This window comes from Electrona antarctica, assembly GCF_951216825.1.
Source record: "Electrona antarctica genome assembly, chromosome: 23".
Lineage (NCBI taxonomy): Eukaryota > Metazoa > Chordata > Actinopteri > Myctophiformes > Myctophidae > Electrona > Electrona antarctica.
In genome coordinates, this window is record NC_136804.1 from 15,738,859 (window position 1) to 15,758,128 (window position 19,270).

The 19,270-nt window shown below is 41.7% G+C and overlaps 1 protein-coding gene across 1 annotated transcript in view; it reads left to right on the forward strand.

Annotated features, from left to right (window-relative positions):
- Window positions 1-6,462: 6,462 nt before the first annotated feature.
- strip2 (striatin interacting protein 2) overlaps window positions 6,463-19,270 on the forward strand; it is a 46,635-nt gene continuing 33,827 nt past the window's right edge. Inside the window, exons 1-3 of the mRNA XM_079494114.1 lie at window positions 6,463-6,792; window positions 16,585-16,654; window positions 18,499-18,573. Of these exons, the coding sequence (XP_079350240.1) occupies window positions 6,640-6,792; window positions 16,585-16,654; window positions 18,499-18,573 (298 nt within the window). The 5' untranslated portion in view covers window positions 6,463-6,639. The remainder of the gene's footprint in view (window positions 6,793-16,584; window positions 16,655-18,498; window positions 18,574-19,270) is intronic.

The following is a 19,270-nucleotide window of genomic DNA, read 5'->3' on the forward strand; positions in this document are numbered from 1 at the left end:
GAGAGTAAAAAAAGAATCAAACTTTAATGTCATTATAATGAATAAGCAATTTAAATGTTCTATGATGATGCTACAGTAAGTGTAATAAATGTACTTAAAAAAACCCTCATTCTTTGAATACTGTGACAGAGACTATACATAAAGACAAACCAAATGTACAGCAACGTTGGCGGCCAGTGCGGTACTTGATCCTTCCGGGTCCTCACTCAAAAGTATGTTGCCGTTATGAAATACTGTAGTCGTTCAACAAAAAGCCACAATTATTTTCTGTGAAGGTTTTCCCAGAATACGGATGCTGAGGCTTAACGTTCAGTGAACCCCAATTCTTCTGGTACCACAAGCCAGTGGTTCTCAAAGTGAGGGTCCCCCATGAGTGGGGGTGCAGCGAAATTAGTTTAAGTTTTAAATTAGCTTGTAGCTGTTCTCATTTTAAAATCATTTGATGCATTTGGAATATTTTGAAACACCAATCTTTTATCGGGGCTCCCTTTTTTCAGATGGGCGTCCGAACATGTTGATTTGGCGGTCCATGATATACAAATTTGAGAACCACTTCTGTAAGTACCTGAGCTGACATGACGGTAGACACAGCAAACACCAAAGGGTCACCATGCAACTCCTTGGGTTCTAACGGTTGCAAGGAGTTAACGCTAAAACCGTGACCCTTTGGTGTGGTTTGGGCCATTGAATTCCATGCGTTGAATCACTCGGGTCAACGTGAAACAAGACATATCACACCGCAGGGACAACGCTAAAACCGTCTTGACCCTTTGGTGTGGTTAGGGTTAAGGGTCCATTTGGTTCCTAACTAGCAGTCATTTAGCTGGACACACCCTGTGAGCCTCACTCAAGGAAAGATGGTCCCAGAATCCCACCTTGAGAACCACTGATCTGCTATGTGTGCAGAGGGGAGTCTGTGACGTATCTGGAAAAGGGGGAAATGTGATACTTGACAAGTTTTGGAAATGTGGGAATTGCACAAACTTATAGGCTTAACTTTTCTTTTCCCCCCCGCCAGTGCCGATATACATGCCTAAATTCAAAATGTTACGTCTTGTTGTGAATTACAGTGCTTGAATCCTAGATGACAGCCATAACATCACCCCTGTTCTGTTCATCGTTGAGCAGAATTTGATAATTATAATTTGTATGGGGCAAACTGGAAAGAATCCTGTGTATATAGCCCAACTGCTGTGTGCCATGCAATCGTGACATTACAAGGCCCTCTGTTGTGTCTAACCCCCCCCCCCCCCCCTAAAAAAGAAAGTGGGATGCACACGCAGATCCGATACACCAAAAGTCCGACATGCGGAAATCACCCCGCTCCCGACAATGCGTTGGTCCGACATGCGTTGCACCGTGCTTGCAGTAAGGGTTAGGTTAGGGTTTGGGTTATAGGGTGTCGGTCTAATGACAGTCTGACCAATAGTATGTTGGAACTAAAGCCTGTACTGTACCCCCAAAAAATATGTCACATTTTACTGCTCCAACGCTGCCGTTTGTGAATTGCTTTGCACCTCGTCTCCATCCGAGAACAGCCTGTCTCAAGGCCTGTTCATTACTCCAGTTTTAGGTGATAAGGTGACCACCGAAAACTACAACATGACGACCAAACGCATGTCTCTGTTTTTACTAACCACCGTTTCGGTGGTCACCTTATCACCTAAAACCGGAGTATGAATGGGCCTTAAGTCAGTCATCCACATCCATAGCGCTTTATACTGTCTCCTCCTCACCTCCTGAAGCAGTTAACAATGCTCTGTGGTTTGCACACGTTTGCTTTCTTGGGTGAATGGTAATTCTTCTTAGTTTATACTTGGCCGATCTAAGAGGTCAGTCACAACAACCAGGTATAATGGAATGTGTCCACACTGTCATTTTATGGAGGAGCACTTTGGATATCATAGTTTCGGTATTTGTAGTTCGCTCCGCATCCTACAGAAAACTGTAAAATTAATATATGTTTTTAAAAGAGGAAAAACAAGGAGAACAAGAACTCGGTCACACTGCCCACTCGCATGCAGCGTGTACCGTATATTGATGCGCGCAACAACAACTGTCCTTGAACATTGTGTGACCGTGTCATCAAGGTCAAGTTTATTTGCATGTCCCAAATTGGGCTATTCATCTTACAGGCAGGTAAAAAACATGTAAACATACAAAGACAAGAACAGACAAATACATACAAAGTCACAAGATCCAGATAACAATCTGTGTTATTATTAGCACAAATAGCTTTGGACTTTGCATGGTTGTGGTAACGATTCACCATTAGATTGTAAATTACCAGCCAGGTTTGGGTTGTCAGACCGGCGCTCCTCCCCAAAAGTTGAACCGCTTTCTTCTTAAAACGCGGCAACGCGCGCCACCAAAAAAAAGATGCTGGACGCTGAGAGCACTGATAAGCACGATGCTCTGAGCTGGGGAGAGAAGCACTCCAGCTCATCTTTACCATAGTGGACACACTAAATAAATCAGGCTTTTATGAGTACATGGGTGGATGAATTTAGGTGTGTGTGTGTGAATGTTTTATCTGTGTGTTAGTCTATTTTATTTTTTATTTTTTTTAATTACATTTCTTTGGCCACTTTGGGGGACAAATAAAAGGGCCGACGATCACATGGGTGGGAGGGGGATAACACCAGCATCATATAATATGTATAACAACCTCTTTAAAAAAAAAAGAAAATCAAAAAAGAAAAAAAGTCTGGGAACACGAGCAGAATCAACTCCTGTATTTATTGTTGTAAATCCTCAGTACAAGCTGGCAAAATTCTCAAAAAATAAAACCTGTTTAAGTTGTCTAAGAAAAATTACTATGTTTAAATATTGAAAGTGATAATGGTAGATGATGAGCAATAATAATAAACAAAAGAAAAAAAACGATCTGTAATCTTAATGAATAAAGATGTATAAAGAAATACTGTCACTTTATTTTATTTTATTTATTGTTTTATTGCTCAGGCCCTTGAGCCTTTGAAACATCACACATTTTTGATGAGCTGTGTTCAGGTAAAATTAGCCACTTTCAACCAGGTCTATGAAAACAAGCCATTCGTGGACAAATACATATTTCTTTCAGCACTTGTCGTACAATTGCCACAGTATCCTACAATTTGTTTCTACACACATGTTTAAAAAGTCATGGCTGAAATGCAAAGCTTGTTCTGAGTTTTATTATTCCACTGAATTGTGGAATATTAACCTCAGCTTAATTTTCAGTGTCACTCGGAGTCGGCAAAATAGTCAGTCTACTCCACTACATCTCAGAGGCAAATGTACTTTTTTACTCTACTACAATTATTTTACTTTAGTTACTTTGTAGTTGAGTGCTCTAGTGAGTCTAGTAGTCTATTGAGTTGAAGTGTGGTACTCAACCCTACCACACACTTCAATTCAGACATCACATCACAATAGAACCTCATGACACAACTCTAGACATAAAGATATATAGGTATACTGTGTTGCAGACTCGGTTGATCTTGTTGATTGTTGATGATCTTGTCTCTAAACTGAGACAAAGACTTGGTTCTGCATAGCAATAAATCATGTTTTCTCGTTTCTAATAAAAAAAAAACATTGACTTATTTATTTAACCAGTAAAAACGCATTGAGACAAAGTCTCTTTATCAAGTGGGAACTTCAACTGGCCAAGAGGCAGAAATAAAATTACACTTCAATGCTGCATCATACATACATATAGCCTCGGAATCCCAGATGTTTTTACATCGTACATGACAAATTACAGAGCAGACAATAATACATCCATGATACACCTCAAAGTACCTACAATATAATAATATAATATAATACAACAATCTCCAAAGTGATACACTTTAAGTGACAGGGTGCAAAGTTGTGCATAGAGAAAATACACAATGTACAATACATGTACAGAAATAATAAATATGTAGGTCTATGCAAAGGCTAGTTATATGTCCAAACGTGCAAATGTGCCGATGTTGAAGTGTACAGTCTGAGATGATCCTTTTGAAAGCTGAGTTAGTTATGCATCTCAGTGCAGCATGGTACAGGGGATCCAGTTTGGACAAGGGCTGACAAGGTGGAGGAGCAAGCAAACCTACAGTATTTAATTATACAAGTGACCTTTTTTTGCGAGCGGTAAAACAAGCCTTCAATCTGTAGAAGAAGCCCAATTTAAGCTTTTTGCAGAAAGAATCCATATGAAATTTAAAATGTAGGTGTTTATCCAACCAGAAACCAAGGTTTTTGAGGCCACTTTCCTCTCAGTCCTGGTGACATTATTCCATCACTATTAAAGCGCCTAGTGTCTATACCACTCTGACTTAAGGTGGATTACTCGTGATAATAACCGGTACCCACCACTATGCACTTTATGAGAACGCAGGTGTATCCTCTCTGACTGAGGAACACTGGTTATTTAAAGCCATTGCTGGAATGTCCCCTGCTTATATTTGTTCCATGCTGGAACAGAACAATAGCACCTATCAGACCTGCCCCAGTGATTTTTTTTGAGGGGCGCTACCCCCTCCTATGCCCAGCTTTGTGTGTTTGTGTATACCACATTTGTGATGATTTGATTGGCTGAGCAGGGAATGTGATGTATGATGATGATGATGTATGATCATAAGAGCCCCCCTCACTTCACAAGAGTGATTTTTGAGGGGCGGTAGCCCCTCCTATATTCAGCCATAGTGTAGATTTGTAGAACACAAACATTAAATGCCATTGACAATGAATTGAGAATTTAGGTCATATGTGTCTTTCAACGATGTTTGCTTAAGAAAAGGCTATAGACAACTACAGAACTGCACTCTGTCGAGTGCCTACTGTCGACCACTACGAACTTTCAAATCTCAGCCTCTCTGTAAAACATTGAAATTAAATACTAAAGTCGGGTTATAACTAGCCGTCAATGGTGACGTAATTACGATATGTTTCAATATTGGTTAGCTAACAGGTAACGTTACGTATGTACCGTATGTATACGTAAGTTGTAAGTTGAAAAGTAGCATATTGTGGTCACTTGGGTTTTTTTATGCGTATGCTCGTGGTATATATACTGATTATGAGTGTGACGTAATGAAGATATGTATCAATGACGGGATATAACTGGCTTTCGATGATGACGTAATAAAGGTAGGTTTCAGATTACATACATGTATACATAGAGGCATTACCTTTAATCCACCAGAAACTGAAACATATCTTTATTTATATACCCCGGCATTGATACATATCTTCATTACATCACTCTCGAAATCAGTATATGTACCACGGCATACGCATCAAAGAGCCGGATAAACTACCTTACTTGCGCGCTCTGCTTGCGCAAGTAATAAAGAGAAATGTAATGTTTGTTTTGAGGACTTAAACATTAGCACCATCATGTTGTAATTGATGTTGTAAGATGATAAGAGTGCCCCTCACTTCACACGGGTGTGATTTTTGTCCTACACGAAGATTAAATTCCCATTGACAATGAATGGAGAATTTACGTCATATGTAGATGAGCAATTTGGCTATTTTGGTCCTACACATTAAATTCCCATTAACAATGAAGCAATAGATGATAAGAGCGCCTCTCACTTCACACGGGTGTGATTTGTTTTTTAATGCTCAAGTTTCCTCATGCTCAGACAGCTGGGCAAGGCAGCTTTCTCTGTCAGTGGCCCAAAGTCTTGGAATGAACTCCAAAAGTCTTTAAAACTGAGGTCCTTGCCATCATGAGTCAGTTCAGAGGAATGGTCCTAAACACCATGGTTGCACCTGTTTTTTTTTTAATGTTTTTTTTTTTTTTTTTTGTGGCTTTCGCCTTTATTTTATATTTTTTCTGGAGGGACAGACAGTAGGCTGACATGAGATGGGGGGGAAGACATGCAGTAAAAGCCGTCGGGATCAGGAGTCGAACCCGCGGCACACTGCCAGACTGGATTACCAGCCAAGGTGCCTGGACCACTGAGCCATGGCCCAGGCTGGTTGCACCTGTTTTGAGGGGCACTAGTGACTTGAAGATTATGTCATGTGGCAGCCAGGTCTATGGACTTTAATGTTTGTTTAGAGTATTATGACGTAAATCGTTTGCCAGTTTTTCTTTCTGTAGTAGTATAGGTCAGTGGTTCTCAAAGAGGGGTCCGGGGACCCCCAGGAGTACTTGAGGGAGTTCCAGGGGGTCCCCAGCTAAATGATTGATTAGGAACCAAATGGACCCTTATGGGTCTGTAACTCGAGTTAAAGTAAACAGTGATTTTACTATATAAATGGGGGTCCCAGAGATATAAATGAGGGGGGGGGGTGGCATAACAAATGTCGATTTGGGGGTCCTTGTCATGAAAACGTTTGAGAACCACTGGTGTAGGTCATGACCAAGACCAATTCACCTTGCCAGCCAGTCCAGCCCACTCCTAACCCCGCCCTCCCTCCCTCCCTGGCTACAGCGGCTGCAGCCAATCCAACGCACCGAGGTGGAGATTGTCTCTCAAGTTGCATGGAAACCCATGCAATGTGTGTGTATGTGTGCGCTGATTCCACTTCAGTTTGACAGCCGCTGTATGTGTGTGTAGTGTGTGCACCCCGTCCAGGTCGCTGCCTGCTTCTTCAACGGAATGCTCCCCCTGTAATAATAACTGACCGAATTAAAGCACAGCAATAAGAAAGATGCAGGTCGGAGGGGGAGAAGACGACATGATGGAGGTACCTAATTCTTCCATCATTAATGATCTGAACATTAACGGCAATAACGGCCAGAGACCGCTGCTGTCGAGAGGGAATAAAGATGCGACCAAAGAACAGCAGCAGAGAGACTCGGAGGTAAAAATGTAAAATAATACTGTACCTTGTTGTGGTTTATCGTGTGTGTGTGTGTGTGTGTGTGTGTGTGTGTGTGTGTGTGTGTGTGTGTGTGTGTGTGTGTGTGTCACTGTGTGTGTGACTGTGTGTGTGTGTGTGACTGTGTGTGTGTTGCTGGGTAGCTTTCAGAATTCGTCTGCATGCATTGCATGGCCGGTAGCCGGTAGGTACACGTAGTATAGCAGAAGAAGCCTGTCCTCTCTCCTCTCGGTCACAGCCCCAGAGCCCCTATGGTCACAGCATGCAGCTCAGCTCCGGCGGCCGGCCGCCACAAACAGAAAAGGACGAGTTATTTTGGCGTCGGTCGGCGCCAAGTGTTGAGCGGCTGCCTGCTGCTATAAATAAACGCACTACCAGTATAGTAGAACTAAGTAGCAGTACCTCCACCAGTATAAATAGCCTACCGTCATTCTCACCCGTAGTATAGACTGGAAAAATAAAGAGTTTTTCTGGTATAGGGAACCACTAAAATGTCGCGGGGGCGAGTTGGTAAAGGGGCGAGTCGTTTGGTATTCTTACTTAGTAGGATTCACTGAGTTAGTATTGACTTTAGTGTTTATGTGTAGTATTATTCACTGACTTCGTATTCACTAACTTGTATTCACTGACTTCACCATGGTCTAGTATTTATTGACTGACTTAATATTCACTGTATTTGACTTAGTATAGTCACTGAGTTAGTATTCTAAGTTAGAAATCAGACTTTGTAGTATTCATGAGTTTCAAATGTAGTCCTACAACTGCCATGTTGGGGACCAAAAAGGTGTCGCAAACAAATAGATTGGTTCTATGCCAATCAGACTGTTCAAACAAATTGAAACACCTGTGTTGGTCCCCAACATGGCAGGTGCAGTAGGACTACATTTGAAACTCATGAATAAACATTATGGCCCTGCCCTTGCATGCATGGCTGCACATATCAGCGGGCATGGGCAAGCAGCTCACGTTTTCCCATAATAGTGTCTGGCTTGAGAGGTCCAAAATGAAGGCTATTTTGTCAGGAGAAATTACAATTCTGGAGCACAGCAAAAAGAAAGGATAAAAGTGCCAAGAGTTGCTTGTGCTAAATTCAGGAGTGTTGGCAGGTTTGTTATCAATGTGGACTGGAGGATGAGATTGAGAAGTGGTGATTATTGTTGTTGACGGATTGACAAATCTGTTGTGTTATATAGCCTAACTCTGTGCTGACATTTTCCTTTAAATCAAATAGATCCTGCAAAGGTCAATTTGAGTCCATTAGACTAGACTAGAGGGTCCAAAATGGAACCATTGACCAATGGACCATGGCTGATAAGTCCTGTTGCTTTATCGACCATGCTGATTTGTGTTGTTAACGCAAAAGGAGGCTAGCTAGAGCAGTGGTTCTCAAAACACCTGCACATTGACACGTATGCCTATTTGGCTGCAGACCCCCATTTGAAAAGGGTTTGTGACCCTTTGTGACCCAGAAGAGATTTGAAAAAAAAGCAAAAGTATTCAATGTACAAGCTTTCAGTGTGCACTGTGAGCTTGTAGAGAAATTATTGTGATGCTGTATTCACTACAGTGCTTTTACTGGGGACCCCCTGTAACGCCCCCTTGGTGGGAAGGACCCCTGGAGGTCCCAGGACCCCACTTTGAGAACCAATGGGCTAGTGGTTTGAGTTATTTTGCCATGATGTAATCTAATTGATGAGCAAATAGTTGAACTTGCTGCTCTGATTAGAACAGTGTCATTCAAAAATGTGTACTGTAACTCAATGGGGAGGTTGTTTTGGATTATCACTTATCGGTATTTTGTATTTTTGAGGGGCGCTAGCCCCTCCTATGCCCATCTTTGTGTGTACCAAATTTGTGATGATTTGATTGGCTGAGCACGGAATGTGATAATGTGATAAGTGTGATTTCTTTGAGGGGCCTATAAACAGCTATAGTGTAGATTCTGTCTGAACACAAACATTAAATGACATCGACAATGATGGAGAATTTACGTCATATGTGTCTGAGCAAATCGGCTGGGTATGTAGGTGGCCACCCTTGGCCAATAAGAGACCACCATTCTTGATGATGATGTACGATGATTAGAGCGGCCCTCACTTCAACATCAACAGAGCAAACGCAACCCAAACCTCTGCTGAAGCATGATTTTGCTTAAAGCTCTGTTGAAGAGGCTTCCATAGAATGATGAGGGGGTAATATTTGCCATATTCATATTGCTTGAATGTTGTTGCTGGGAAGGGTCAACACTGGGGCCTTTTTCGGCCGTTGCACAGATAAATAATGATGCCAGTAACTTGTAGGACTATTTTCTTTACAAAAGTTACATCTCACATGCCTCGTGCTCATTTTGATTAAAAAAAATCACACCCATGTGAAGTGAGGGGCGCTCTTATCATCTTACATAATCATACATCATCTTATAATTCCGGCCAATCAGAATTTGCATCCTCACCTTCGTCTTTAATGTTTGTCTTTACTCTTTACGCAATCATTTGTGTTTACACAAACGCTCAAACCCCACAGAACAATCATATTTAAACTGGAAACCCAAGCACTTACAGCATTACATTTTGTTTGACTCGGTTCCACAGATAAATATTGTGAAAATAGCCGATCAGCTTGACAATTTGGCCACTGTTTGATGTCGTTTTCATAGTATAGTTTGTTGATTACTTTTGACGAAGTAATCTTATATCTTATTCTTATTTTATTTTAGAGGTCTTTTATAAAATCCCTTAATTGTCACTTTGGAAATGTGCAGAAGATACCCTGTAATCCTGTTATACCGTATGTTGGTTTGTTTACTGTTGAGTGAGAAAATAATGCATAGGGGAACCACTGCACTAATCCCCATGCAGAGCAGATGAGGTGAACATTGTATGTGTCAGTGTGCGCTACAGTATAATATGTTTTCCAGGGAATTGGAGCATACTGACCCCGTAGCCAACTGTACAAAGGTGGGTTGGGGGCATATGGTCTGCTCATCGTGGGGGAGGGTTCTCTTTAGGGGGGCAGGGTGGGGTAGTAGCTATGACATGAAGCACTTTACTACTGTTGAAGCCATGGCATGTAGGCTACTTGCGTTACCAACCACGCTCTGTCACCAAGCTTTATCTGTGTCACCTACTTTACATGTACGTGCAAATTCACCCAGTCTGTTGGGGCCAAATGAGGTTACTCAAGTAAGCACACATCCGTATACATATTATGTGCTGTATGCCTATGGCAAGTAAATAGACCTTCGGGCAGGTGGATTTTGCTTTCAGGTTGCCCGACCTTGCAAGCGAGTTTGAGTGGGGAAGCAACTGTCTTCAGGTCACGATAAACGCAACACAAGATGTGATTTAAAATAACTAGAGAACAGATTACAGTAAATTTCCCAATTTGTGTCGGTAGATTATTTCCCTGTTTTAAAGATGCTTTTTGGCAGTGACTTTTAATGCTGTTGGAAAGGCTTTTTAGTGCCTTTTAAATAGTGCCTCATTTGTAAGGAACATCATACGTTTGTGGGATGAACAGTATACAGCGGAGTATGGGGGTTGCGCGGTGCCAGGGCTGTCGCCACAGTTACATAATCGCCTAATCACAATTATTTGGGATAATTGCAATGATTTGTTACACAATCTTCTTAATCATTTCCATGTTAAAAACAGTTTCTAAAATAGCAGATCTACAAGCTCAAAGCACACATCGCATCATGGCTATATCCACTATTAATGTTTTTTTGTCCGGTGAAACCTGACTAATGAAAGCTCATGCAATGTAAGCGACCTAGTCTTCATGCCGCCTAAGCCAATGGGAGCCGCCTAAACGCCGCCAGCCAACGCGTAGTAGCGACCTAGTCATGATTGGCTGCCTCCTAAGCTATGACACGGGTACGGCGGAAGTCTGTAATGCCCAGACCACACTCAGAATTCATAATGTCCCAATGTTCAACGACAGAAACGGAATTAAATCGTTAATCGCAAAATGTCATAATGGTGAAAGCCCATGAAAAACGCCAATGCAAAACGTCTTATTCTGTTCTTGCTACTGTGTTTAGACTCTTGTTTTGGGCTTCCCAATGATAACCCTCCATCATCATTTTCAACCAGTGGTCCCGTCTGGGGACCACCAGTGGTCCTTGAGGGGGTTCCAGGTGGTCCCCATCTAAATGATGGAGAGTTGGTAACCAAATTAACCCTCATAGATCTTTAACTCTTGAGAGTATAAAATTGAGCCTGACGGGTCCATTTAGTTTAATTTCACGTTCTCAAGAGTTACATTATTGTTAAACATCTGCATTACTTAATTTACAAGAAGTCTACACCACCAGGGTTGTGGAGATGTAAATGTGGATCACTCACATGTGTTCTGGAAATGTCCCAGAATTGAGCCTTTTTGGAAAGTGTTACATGATCAGATACAAAAGGTGTTGGGTTATGAGGTGCCTATGAAGTGTGATGTTCTGTATTTAGGAAACTTGATGGGGGGAAAGATACGAGGAGAGGATAGGTATCTGGTAAACATTTTATTGGCGGCAGGAAAGAAGGCTATCACAAGGAAATGGGGACAGAAGGAGCCTCCAACACAGGGACAATGGGAGGAGTTGATTCAGGAGATACAGCTCATGGAGAAACTGACACATCGCCTGAGACTGCAGGAGGAAAAAATGGAGGACAAATGGTCCAAATGGACAATATTCAATGACCTGATCATGAGCAATGAGGGTATGGGGGAATGAGGAACACCAGAATGTGTCTAGGAATATGTGATGTATTGAGCAAGATTTGATATACATTGTCGACTTTTTTGTATTTTTATTTTTTGTTTTTCATGTTTGTATTGTGCTGTGTTATGTCCTTTATTATTGTGTGTTTGTTCAAAAACAAATAAAAATCTAAGTGATTAAAAAAAAAAAAAAAAAAAAGAAGTCTACACCATTAGAGAATGTAGAAGAATTGTTATTTTGATCGTTTGCCTGTTATCTCTCCTCTGGTACGACATCGAACGACAACAAAATATTCAAAGTTTTGGATCCGAGAGGCTAAATGTCATCAGTACCACAGACGAAAAACAGTCTAAGTCCAAATTTCAGACTGACCCCTCCACGAAAAGGCCTCGTTGTCCTGAACCCTTATCTATCATTTATATATTATGGATCAATAGTGTGGACTGTTATTCGTCTGTGGTGGTCTGTGGCTCAAAGGCCGAATAAATAATGGACTTTGACATGAAAAAGGTTGAAAACCACTGCTCTAGGTCGAATATATGAATGTCCTCCTGTCGGCGGGTCTGGTTATCCCTGATCCACACATTCTATTGCTAACAATTTGCTATGTTATGTGCGCATTTGTGGATGGTTGTAGTTGTAGTCAGAGGAGGTGTGTTTTAGTGGTGCATCTCTCCTTTCTTTCTTTGTTGTCTCTCTGCTTCTGCGGCACAGTGGAGGGCCTTGTCTTGCTGTGCTATGCTTTCTCACACACAGCCACAGAACGTACAGTCACACTACAGTGACTGTGTTTTAGGTAACTTACTATACTGTATAAAGTATTATAAATCGGCACGCACGCATGCACACACACATACATACATACATACATACATACATAGTATGCACATACACTCACACACGTGTGCAACTGTGCATTGTGCATGATACGAACACACAAGTCCCTCAGTTTACATATACACCATGACAATGATGACACAAACACTGGTGTTTATATAAATACCTTTCCATAAAATGACACACACACACATGCACATATGCTCATATGATGCGATCACACCAGTCCCTCGGTTGCATACACCATGACATGTACTGAGCAATCCCTCCCAGCCAGAGAGAGAGTGAAGGGACAGGAGAGAAGGGGGTGGCAGGCAGGAGATTAAACGAAAGATCAAAGAGAAATAGAAGGAGAGCCAGAGACAGAAAGTCGATGGAGATGGGGAATATGAGAGAGACAGCGAAACCATGGAGAGAGAATGAGAAAGAGAGGGGTTGGTTGTTACAGCGACCAGTGAAGTCACTGTGTTGACTTGATGACATGCTCGGTGTGGAGATGTCAAACATCATCTTCTCATGCCTCTATTGAGAGGCACGGCCATATTGGTTTGAACAATAATGCAATAGTAATAACGGTAACGGCAATGTCTGAGGCCTAGGGTTGGGACGATAGTAGCTGTTATTTATTTATTGTGATAACAATCCACTCGCAATCGTATCGCAGGGATTTGAATGTATCGTGAAATTGTCCTCCGTCATACACTGGAATGAATTAGCTGTTGCAAATTCAGTACCACTTAAACCCTCTAGATAATGATGAAACTGACCTGTAAATCTGCTACGCTCGCGAAAACCGACTGCACGGTTAAGCCAGAACTGTAATGTGTGACGGAAGATGTAGGGGAAAAAAACATCCAGAAACAATTAGGGACCATAGGCCCTTCGCATGCATGCCGTTGGGAGCTCCATACATTGAGCATTCCAGAATGACATAGTCTGCTGCTTCATTAGTAGCTTAATGTGTTGCAGATCATCTCTGAGATTAGACCTCTTACACCACTGTTTCAACCAACATGTTCTACAATTTCATTTAACAACATGTAATAACATTCATTTAATTTATAACATTTCCTACAACAAATACATTTGAAGAGATTTTTTTCCAGAAGTTTTCAAATTATTTTTTGGGAGCTGGGCAATACAAATTCAACAAATCTTACCGTGCTTCACGTGACATTGCTTGTGAGCTTGTAGATCAGCTATTTTCACTAATGTTGTTTGGCTCCTAAGGAGACATCCCATTGGGTCTCAGTTGTAAAGCTGTGGGAACCTCTGACTTGGACACATTAAAGAGATAGTTCTCTGGAGACTCTTTGTTCAATTCAAGTCTCCATGGGGTGAATAATCAATGGGAAAAAAGTTATTTTCTATCTCTTTAAGGCCTTTCAACATGCTGTGCTTATATCTTGGTCATGTCGTTCCAGCTGAACATCTGAACGACATATTCATACATTTTGAACATATTTCAAACATCTGAACAACATTTATGAATATTCATACATTTTAAACACATTTCAAACACATTATGTGTACATGCTCGCAACCTGTTGTGTTGTGATCTCGCCCAAAAGGGGCGAGGTCGCGTGCACACATCCGCCTCATGGCGGCAGACTGCTGGGCGAACGCTGGCGCTTTGTCATGGGGGGTCAGACAGGTAGGGCCGGCCCGAACGTCGATGTTGTCGCCTGGATCAACGACAGGTCTGCTCAAGAGGGGTGCGACAACGCAAGCGTTAAAAAAAAGCTAAACAGAATCCAGGTCTGGTGAGTCGCGGGCGTGTGTGCACGAATCGAGCATGTGCGCGACAATTTCACGGGACCGCGCCCATGTAACTACGCTTGCGTTGTTGCCCTTCGACTTCTCCGTGCATACAGAAAAACAACGCAGGTCTCAAAAATAGCAGATCTACAAGCTCACAACCAGTCACTCTGCACCACATACAGTAGGCCTATTTAGCTGCACGGTTTGGCCTGGAGTGCCGACAGACATTTTTCATAATTTAAAATAGTGGGTGATCTAAAGGTCAGAGGTAAAAACTAAAAAGTCCGAAGACGAAAGTTGTTCGGCATGAGGACACGCATATGTATTGCAGTTTTATTGCTGATGGTCAAATGGTTCATGAGCTACTGTATGTCTTCACCATTTGGCATAGCCCTCTACCATATTTCGAGCTTGTTGAACAGCACCTGCTCTGACCGAGCGACAGGTTTCTCCGTCCATCTGGGTCCTGGGCTCATCGCTTACTCGGATGAGGCATCTGTTCTCCCTAGCCTAGAGGGTCCTGTTGTTTTTTTATTATTACACAGAAGGATGATGAGATAAAAGTCAAATTAGTTTAAGCCCTGTTGCTCTTTCCATGCCAGGGTACAAACTTGACCTGGTGGTTGACCTGCTTATATGGTGAATGTAGGGCATTATTATGGGGGAAAAAACCCAGCAACTACAAATATCCAAAGAGCACAAAAGTAGCAAAAATAGCCAATTTGTGGGGACGTGACGCGTTATTTGCTTGCAACTGTTTTTCCTATTTTGTTCGAAAGTGGCTAGTCTGTAGGTTTTAGAAATATCGAGGCAATTAATGAAAAGCATGAACAACATCTTGTGACTAAATAGAACACTGTATGTGTCCATCCATTTCCTGAAAAGTGAAGGACATACAAGGTTTCCACGGTACACACAGAACAGCCATGGGAGTTGTACATGAATTCATCATGATTGAGAGCTATAATAGTGTTATTTCCCTCCCTAGTCATTTTCCCCATCTCCCTATCTCGTTAACCCATTTTGGGCGGGAACACCTTAACTAAGCATTATGTTATACTTTAGCTATTGAAAAATAGCAGATCTACAAGCTCATAGCGCGCCACCGAGTGGCGCGCTATGAACTTGTAGGTCTGCTATTTTTGAAAAATCGTAAAAATGCGGCACAAATCTTTTTTTTTTTTTTATTTCGACATCAGGCCTAAATGGGTTAAATTGAATCTGTCATTTAGATTCTGTTAGCTAACTCACGTTCCTTGCCATCTCGACTGTTTGTGTTGCTTTCCGTTTGGTGTTTTGCAGGTTAAATGAGTTATACAGTAAGCACCATGAGAATATGAAAAGAAAATCAAGATATCTCACCTATACGTGAACTTGTAGGCAGAACGGCCTGCTTGCAGTTATTTGCATTTCCCCATGTGTTTGATCATTATGCAAAGAGCTGCACCCGCACGCTAGGATAAACCTCATCTTATCAAACCACAGAATTCATTACAGTAAAGCCTTGGGGGTGACTTTACGTGCGCGCGCACACACACACACACACACACACACACACACACACACACACACACACTTTTATTACAGTACTATCGTACGACAGACAGTCACACGTTGTAGATATTGGCTATATTTTCAGCAAGTGTTAAACACTGTAAGCTGTAAATGTTTAACTGCTTGGAGGTAGTAGATTTTGATACAGTATCATCTATTTTGTGTACAGTATGAGTGTGTTGTGTGCATTTGAGCATGCACGTTAAACCTAGCCAGACTACTTTGTGGTTGTTTGTGCAGGCACATATAGCCTAGAGGTGCGTGCGTGCAAAGGGTGAAGCCCAGAGGGCAGGTGAGAGTGATGTCAGCAGGGCTGTTCAGAGACCGTCGACTGGAAACTGAAGCTAATAATCATTTTTTGTTTGTTCACTCACTCCCTCCACACAGTTTTTTACCACAAGTGGTAAAAAACTGATTTTGGTGCTATTCTAACTAATTTAGCTGGGGATCCCCTGGAACCCCCCTCAACTCAAGGACCCCCTCGAACGTTCACCATTATGCCCAGAAAGGATAGGATGCATGTGGTTAAGTATGTGTTTACATAATGGATGTTAAGTTGCTGTTAAGTAATAATTTAGGGTTTAAGCAAAAAGATGGGTTGCCAGGAGAGAGAACCCATTTATCAGCCTAAAGTTTATTATTTTCGTTCCAATTTTATCTTAAAATGTCTGTATAATGTTTACTAAAGAGCTGTACAGATGGGGAGGAACCTGTTCCTACAGAAGCACTCCACTCCCCGTGGCAAGTAAATAAGACAAGTGGAGTTAATTTGCTTTCAGGTTGCTCGGCGGGCAAACTGCGTTTGAGTGGGGAAGCAACTGTCTTTAGTCTTTCTGTGAGTAGAGTGTGGATGAAGTGAGCGTGTTTCCATCCCATTCTCACTGCTGTGTGTTTCTTCTTCTGGTTCCCAGAGCTCCATGGAGTCTCCTAACCTGGAGTTTGAGTATGGAGACACAGACGGCCTGACTGCTGAGCTCTCAGGTAAACTCCCTGCTAACCCCTTTACACCCTGCTTAGGGCATGTCCGCAGGGCCATTACAACATTCAAGTTGACGATATATTGTCACACAAATACTGTAATTGTGATTCACGATTTATTTTAGTTATGCTTCTGGCAACATCGGAACATGTGAATCGGAATGTCATTTCTGTTGGCCTTTATAGCCTGGGATCCAGACTGGTTACTACGTTCAGCGTTTGGCTTTTGAAGATGACGTAATCTGTCATATCATGTCAATTCATATGACAGGCCTACATGTTGGTAGAGGCGTACATATTTTCAAAACATTTAAAAATGTTCTAAACAGCAAAAATATCACAGCTACAGGCAAAGATGGTACCATATTGTAATGAGCATTAGTGACTAGTGATGACCAATATATGAAGATGGGTTGAAAAAGGGCAAAGTGGTCCTTTTAAATACTTCATGGGCAGCTGCTGTTCAGTCCTAAAACACCTTCAGCCTAAAAAAAGCTGTTGGTGGACACCCCCTGATTGTGCTGCATGGGAACTTAACTTGTGACCTTTTAGTTACAGTAAAAAAAAAAACTGATCAAACATGTCAAACATGTTTGAAAGTGAAATATTCCTTTTAACGGCTTACACTCCGGGAGACGAGCACAAGTAGTCAGAGTCCGCCCACTTGTGCTTGTCATCACTAGCCCAAATAGTACATTACATTCAGTCATATCCAGTCGACAGAACTGTAATTGGGTTCTGCTGTGGTAGAGTTTTCCAATCGTCTGTAAGGGAACATCGAGGCATAATGACTAATGCCATTCACTTAGTGTCAAGATGACTGTCCTTGATGGCAGCTAGAAGCCGCAAGCTGCAGCTTCTGCTGATGGCTAATGAATGATAGTAGTAGAGAGTGATAGTAGATAGTAATACTCAATTATTTTACTTGAGTAAAAGTATCAATACTGCAATGTAGAACTATGTAAGTACAAAAGTATTGGCATCAAAATGTACTTAAAGTACCAAAAGTAGAAAGTACTCGCTATGCAGAATGTCCTATTTCAAATGTTAAAAAATATTTTGAAAATAGCCGATCTACAAGCTCTCAATGTGTCGCATCGCAACGATATGGCTATATTCAAATGGCCGATAAGTGTTTAATGTATGTTTTGTAGTAATAATTAAAGCAACTAGTAACTAAAGTTTTCAAATAAATGTAGTGGGGTAAAAGTACAATATTTGCCTCTGAGATGTAGTAGAGTAGAAGTAAAGTATTGAAATGTGAAAATACTCAAGTAGAAATACCTCCATTGTACTGTACAGTAATAGTAAATGTACTTTCCACCACTGTAGTAGAGTTCTAGTGGAGGTTCTTTCTGATGTAATGATACAGACCAGAGATACAGAGACCCAATGGAGGCATCACTAATCCCTTCATGTCCATCATGTCGGAAGTGGCTTTAGATTGAGATCTGTGCAGATTAACCTATTAAAAACCCAGAAAGCATCTGTCTGTCATTTTAGATTGTTGCGTTGGCTATTCAGAAATAGCAGATGTACAAGCTCACGGCGGGTCACTTCGTGCTGCACACTGCGAGCTTGTACATCTGCTATTGAACATTTTAGAAAAATCTTGAAAGTGTAAGAACTACTGAATTAGAAGCCACTTTGTATAATCAACCTCACTGGGTTTTAATGGGTTAATGAAACCCCATCCTGGACTGATGTCCAAACCTCTCCTCTCCTCTCCTCTCTGATGTCCAAACCTCTCCTCTCCTCTATAGATAGATCTTATTGCAGCTAGTCTTTATAATTATATTCTGCTTCTACTGGCTGTTTTACAGTGCTGTCTGTCTGTCTGTCCACAGAGCTCTACAGTTACACAGAGGAGCCAGAATTTGCTCTCAACAGAGACTACTTTGAAGAGGACTTCAAGAGCCATGGTAGTTTGTGTGACTGTCGCTGCGTGTGTGCGTGTGCGTGTGCGTGTGTGCGTGTGTGTGTGTGTGTGTGTGTGTGTGTGTGTGTGTGTGTGTTGAATGTCCTTGGATAAGGTGTTTGCTTGCATTGTGTTTACAGTAGATATGTTTCAGAGAGAGAGATAAATAGAGGGGGTGGGAGAGAGAGAGAGGTACACATGTTATCAGAAGGCTGCCAGGTTTTATTGTTCCCCTCTGTGTGGAGAAAAGGGAAGTATCAGCAGCAAATGCAACACAACTGTGTGCATGCGCGTGCATGTCCTTATCCAATGATGTCCAAAAACTGCATGTGTGCACTCACTCACACATGCACACACAAAGCAATGCGCTCTCAGTTCCAGAATAACACACACACACGCACACACCTTGCCAAGTCGTGCTCTGCGGTCGCTGGTTGGCAATTCAATAGCAAACAGTGAGTTTTTTCCATTGCAGCTTCTATTCATATGAGCTGTGTCACGATGTGTTAAATCACAGCTTCTATTCATATCAGCTGTGTCACGATGTGTTAAATCACAGCTTCTATTCATATCAGCTGTGTCACGATGTGTTAAATCACAGCTTCTATTCATATCGGCTGTGTCATGGTGTGTTGTTGTTATTAATCGCATAGCTCTTGCTATTTCCTACCGTAATAGAGCTCATATTGATTGAGCGAATG